Source organism: Pelophylax lessonae (assembly GCF_965119305.1).
Source record: "Pelophylax lessonae genome assembly, chromosome: 1".
In the NCBI taxonomy this organism is placed as follows: domain Eukaryota; kingdom Metazoa; phylum Chordata; class Amphibia; order Anura; family Ranidae; genus Pelophylax; species Pelophylax lessonae.
This window is the reverse complement of record NC_138768.1, coordinates 232620971-232626970: the sequence shown is the minus strand read 5'-3', so window position 1 is coordinate 232626970 and position 6000 is coordinate 232620971. Positions and strand designations below refer to the sequence as shown.

The 6000-nt window shown below is 42.0% G+C and overlaps 1 protein-coding gene across 1 annotated transcript in view; it reads right to left on the bottom strand.

Annotated features, from left to right (window-relative positions):
• Positions 1 to 809: 809 nt before the first annotated feature.
• Positions 810 to 6000, bottom strand: part of SBNO1 (strawberry notch homolog 1) — a 189397-nt gene continuing 184206 nt past the window's right edge. Inside the window, exon 32 of the mRNA XM_082243098.1 lies at positions 810 to 2193. Coding sequence (XP_082099224.1) covers positions 2051 to 2193 — 143 coding nt within the window. The 3' untranslated portion in view covers positions 810 to 2050. The remainder of the gene's footprint in view (positions 2194 to 6000) is intronic.

The following is a 6000-nucleotide window of genomic DNA, read 5'->3' as shown; positions in this document are numbered from 1 at the left end:
TACTTATTTTCTACCAGGCTCTTTAGATAACGATTTTAGGTTATGGTGATATACCTGAACCTAATAGTGTTGTCGAGGACTCTAAAGTGAAACCATTATGATCTATATATGGTTCTTCAAGATACACCTACACAGATTAAATGGCTATATGCCAAGTTATTACATTTTGTGCACTGCTTAACGCAGCCAATCTAATCGTCGGATATTTACCCAACATGGAGGTTATATTGCGGCTTAAAGACCCTCGGCTTCATTGTGCATCACAATTTTATAAAGCTCTTCTGTCTCCAGAAGAGCCAGGTTTACCTGGCGTATCTTACTTGCTGGGAAATGTATTTACAAACTCATCTTAACAAAAGTATAAGAGCCTGCAACTTTTCCTCTATTCTGGAGGAAATCGAGGACATGCGATTGCTGTTACAGTGATGGTCACTAACCGCAATTGTTTAAATGGTCATGAATGGGTTTCATTCATAACAGCTGTGCAGATTGTTGACACACTGATTGGATACAGCATGGCACATGGTGTCAGGTATCATGTGATAGTTTTGGACCAATTCTAACATCACTACAGTTGGCACAGCTGTTCTGAAACTCATTCATAAGCAGGGCGCCAGTGTGAAGCTACACAACGTTGCTGAACCTGCCAATGCTGCCTGTCCACAGTAAAAGTACTGGGGGGGTCCTAAAGTGGTTAATGCGTGTATAAATTTCAGAGTATTCACTGTAAATTTGGTAGAATTGAAACATTATCACATAAAAGTTAGACTCCAATAATAAAAATGTAGATCCTGTTAGTACAATGAGTTTTATTTGTTCCTTCCAAGGTTTCAACACCTTGTAGGATTCTTTGTGTTTTTTTTCCCTAAACAGGTTTTATACAGTCTGAAAACGTTCAATAGTGCAACCTGTGCAAGCAAGAAATGACAAACATTGTCCTTTTCACATCCTTATAAACAAGTACTATTGGAGGTGAAAAGGGGAAAAAAAAACAACCTTACCCATATTATAGATAGCTATTCACATTTGTACATTACCATTTTAAACAGCTCAAGAAACTCTACAATGTCTTTCAACATAGTAAATCGTATTCAAGTTACAGAGAAGGCAAAAACCACACACAGCAGGGAGCCTTGAGTGAACTACAGAACATTGTATAACTCAAGATGTATCTTTGTTTACTAGTCAAATGTCTATTAAATTACAAGAAGCAATGAAAAATCTGGAATTGTATTGTTCCCCTTTGTCATGACTGGGAAAAAAAAAAATGTAAAAAAGGCACAAGCCCTTTTCTGCAGCACATTAGAAAATGTCATTTTTACACTTAAAATATTACAAGTCACAAATTTTAAGAGCAAATGTGTTGAAAGATCATCTTACACAGAAAAATAACAAAAATCAACTTAAATATTTAAAATACTATGTAAAAATAAAATTATATAACTGGAGCTGAGGAACTGATCGTTCCCTGTAGACTTGAACTTACCAAGTCTTTCTAGTCATGCTTTCGGAGACATGCGCTGCATTAACCAATATGGGGAAGAACACAAATATACCCTTTTTAAATACAGTGCATTTATGAAAGCATGCATCCTTATTACACGAGTGAAGAAAACCTTATATATACATATATTGGTATATGCATCATACCGCTAATGTACATGCATGAAGAGAAAACTCCCCTTTGTAAAATGATTACCAAGACCCTGAGCACTGTATGGGAAATAACTGAACAGAAAGCAATGAGGTACAGCATTCAAGAAAAAGTCAGTTCCATAAAGGAGGACCAAATGAAAAAAATAAAACGCTTATGGACTAAGAATACAGATGGGAAGCAGCAAAAAAAAAAACAAAAACAGGATTTATGTGCCACTTTAAAGGAACTTGCAGATTGCCACAAAGACTTAGAAAGTCCAGGTGTCCAACAAAACAGAGCGTCTGCCTATGCACAAGTAGACTTAATTTCTTTGGAATCTGGCCCTGATTTGTGTGCACTGTCAGTATTTCCAGTTCCTCTGTATTATGTCAGAGTCTCTACTGGGCAGATTTCCTACAGCGTGCTGAAATTACTGATACTCTGAGGATGAAGCTGTTGCCACATCTGCTGCTGCTGTACTGCAATCTGCTGAGATTGGTCTGAAGTTGACAGCAATGTTACTAGTGATGAGACACAATTTGCTGGGATGATTAAACCTGTCAAAGGGGAAAAAAAAAAAAAAAAAAAAAGCAGATTAATATACAAACAAATCTCTGATCAGTCTGATCTCACCAGTGGAAGTTATTTAATAAATAGCCATATTTAGGAGTCATACAGAGAAAATATGGATCCTGCATTTTGCAGAGTAGAAATGAATTACAATTGAGAACACCACCTATTTCACCTGTGAGAACATTGGACTGGAAAACATACTAGGGCAGATTTATGAGAATTCACACATTTAAACTAAAGCATCCCATATACCCTTTATGTTTTTTGATGGACTGGATCATCATACACCATGTCATATTAAGTCACTATTTTAGCGCTGCAACCTTATTTATTTATATTCTGTTGGTGTTTGTAAGTTCACTGTTTGCAAGCTGCTTTCACTTGTTGATAATTAGGCGCTGACATTTCCATTACTTTATGATCCCATATACCCTGTTTTATTATCCAGTGAGAAGGAAGCAATGAGATTTTTTAACATGAATAGTTACCACGTGCAACAGCAGTCTTTTGGTTTCAAAACAATGTGGTCCAAGAACTAAACATTCAAAGTTTGCACTTTTCACCTAGAGCTATAGGTTGAGCTAAAGTCAATTAACATGCTGCTTTGCAGAATGTCAAACATTTAAAGCTGGTGTTTAACTACTTGCTGACCAGCAGTACATATACTGCGGCAGGCTGGCTCTGTCCCGCAAAACGAAGTAACTGTACGTCGGTTTGCGGGACCGCGGGGGAGCCAATCAGAGGGAGGCAATTGCCCCCAGTGGGGACAGAACGGCAAACCAGTCAATGTATTGGGATTTTTCTTTAAACAAATATTTGCAGCAGAATAGAAACTGGTCTAAAATGATGAAAAAATTAGATTTTTACATTTTTCATTGGGAATGTTCTATAGCAGAAAAAATGGATTTTTGTAAAATCTTACCGTAAAATCCTTTTCTCTTAGCTCATTGACAGACGTAGTCCTCGGTGATACACCACCTTCGGGTTATGTTGCCTCCACAGGAGCAGGACTAGACAGGAAATTAAAAAGCTCTGGCCACACCCTAGGGGCAGTCCCAGAGGGTATATTCTCTCTCTCTCTGCCTCAGCAAATCAGTTATGTGAAAAAGCAGTCTTTAGAGATTTTAACCCAACCCAACTCAAAAAACCAGAGGGGCGGGGACTACGTCTGTCAATGAGCTAAGAGAAAAGGATTTTACGGTAAGATTTTACAAAAATCCATTTTTCTCTAGCGCTCATTGACAGACGTAGTCCTCGGTGATACACCACCTTCGGGACGTCCCAGAGCAGTATCACAAATGAGGGGTGGGAAAATGAAATCAAATCCCAATCTAGAAGGCCCAACCGGTGCCAACTAGAAGTTTACAATGCTCATCCTTAATGATGAGACTCAACAAAAGAGAGAAAAAAAAAAAAATCTTTTTTTTTTTTTTTTTTCAAACAGAAAAAAAACCTCGAGGTAGACCACCGGTCTCCTCAAATTGCGGCCTGCAAAACCTTGCGGCCAAATGAGGCATCCGCCGATGCCGTCACATCAATTTTATAGAATTTAGTAAAGGTATGTACCGACGACCAAGTGGCCGCCTTACATACCTGGACCACTGACGCCTGATGGCGAAAGGCCCAGGAAGTACTGAGCGCTCGAGTGGAGTGCGCCCTAACAGGGAACGGAGGACTCTGACCCTTAATAGAATAAGCCTGTACCACCGTTTGTCTAATCCATTTGGCAATGGTCGCGGCAGATGCAGGCAAACCCTTTCTGGGGCCATCCGTGATCACAAAAAGTGAATCCGTCTTACGGAATGATTCCGTAGCTTTCAGGTATACCCTGATTGCCCGAACCACATCTAAGGAATGCAACGCATGTTCCCGATGATGCTTGGGCTGAGGACACAAGGAAGGTAGTACAATATCTTCATTCAGATGAAAATCTGAAACCACCTTAGGAAGAAAAGATGGCTTAGGATGAAGTACTACCTTATCCCTATGAATCACTAGGTATGGGGACTGGCATGATAATGCAGCCAGTTCTGACACCCTGCGAGCAGAAGTAATAGCCACCAAGAAGACCACCTTCTGGGATAAAGTAAGCAAGGGAATCTCCCTGATGTTTTCAAAGGGAGGTTTCTGTAGAACCGACAAAACCAAATTAAGATCCCAGGGCGGTAAGGGCGCGCGGACTGGAGGAGCCAGGTGCCGCACCCCCTGGATGAAATTCCGCACCAAGGATTTGGTAGCTAAAGGTTTCTGAAAGAAGATTGCTAATGCTGAAACTTGACCCTTGATGGTGCTCAAGGCTAGCTTCTGCTCAACCCCTTGTTGCAAAAAGGCCAATATTCGAGACACCGAATAGGTACGTGGAGGAAATCCTAAAGATTCGCACCACGCAATATAAGTCTTCCATGTGTGATAATAGACTTTGCTGGAAGTCGCTTTCCTTGCTTTAATAAGGGTAGGAATGACTGAAGTAGACAAACCTCTGTCCTTCAGTACTTGGGTCTCAATGGCCAGGCCATTAAAACCAGCGACTGTAAAGCACAAAGGTAAATTGGTCCTTGAGACCACAGACACTCCCTGAGACGAAAGTTCCCACGGAACGTCTGCGACTAACATGTCCAAGTCGGCCAGGCCGGCTTGAGGAGGCCAGCCTAGAATTTCTAGGACCACTGGCGCTGATTGGATCTGAACCAGCTATCTGGCCCCGACCATCCGAGAAAGTCTGGTCGTTTTCTGTTCCCACACATTTATCAGATACCTGATAGTTATCAGGAAAGGTGATCTTTTCTGGTTGAACCTCAGGGACCGAAGTCACCCGACTAGAGGCTACTTGGCCTATCTGGTCAATCAGATCCGATTCCTGTGAGGTATCGGGACTAATCTTAGGAAAAGGTAAAGGAAAAGATCTATTCAGGGAACGGTAACTACCGCTTCCTGTGGTACTTAAATGTTGGAAGGGAAGAATCGCACCGGTAGTAGTGGTTGATGCTCGATCTAATGTCCTGAATACCGGTGAAAACGTCCCCCCACCCTGAAACCGGGTGGGGGCGCACCTTCAGGCTGTGTACTCCTTTACTTCGGGTTTGGCTGGGTTGGTCCTCTGCTTGTCTGACCAGCCCTTCTTGAACCCTCCTGGAGGAGTCTTGCCTTTCCCGGGAGTACCAGCCAGGCGCCCTTTATGGGCGGTAAAGAAAGGTCCTCGCTTGTTGCGAGGTCCCTTCTCTTGCCCCCGGTGGCATCCTTAATGATTTCATCTAGGTTGGCTCCAAATAGACGATTCCCCTGAAAAGGGAGATTGGTCAAGGTCTTTTTGGAACCTAGGTCAGCTGACCAGCATTTTAACCACAGCACACGTCTGAGGATCACTGCTAACTTAGATGCATGCCCTAACAAGGGAGTAGTGTCCAAGGCTGCGTCACAGATAAACCGTAGCCCTTGTATGATCTGTTCTATCAAATCAGATGTCTCCTGGGGAATATCTTTTCCCCTAAGATCTTGGCGTACCATTTTCGCCCATTCCGTAAGTGTCTGGGAAACTAGACCAATAACAATTACTGGTCTAAATGCTGACCCTATCAGAGAAAAGATAGTGCGGGACTCTGCTTCTATCTTTCGATCCACCGGATCCTTAAAGGACGAAGTGTCCTCCACTGGAATAACCGTGGCTTTATTCAGCCTGGAAATAGGCGGATCCACGACTGGTGGTACCGTCCATTTCTTAATGATGGATTCCTCAAACGGATAGCGTCTAGCAATACGCTTGGAAATAGTAAAGGTACGTTTAGAATGCTCCC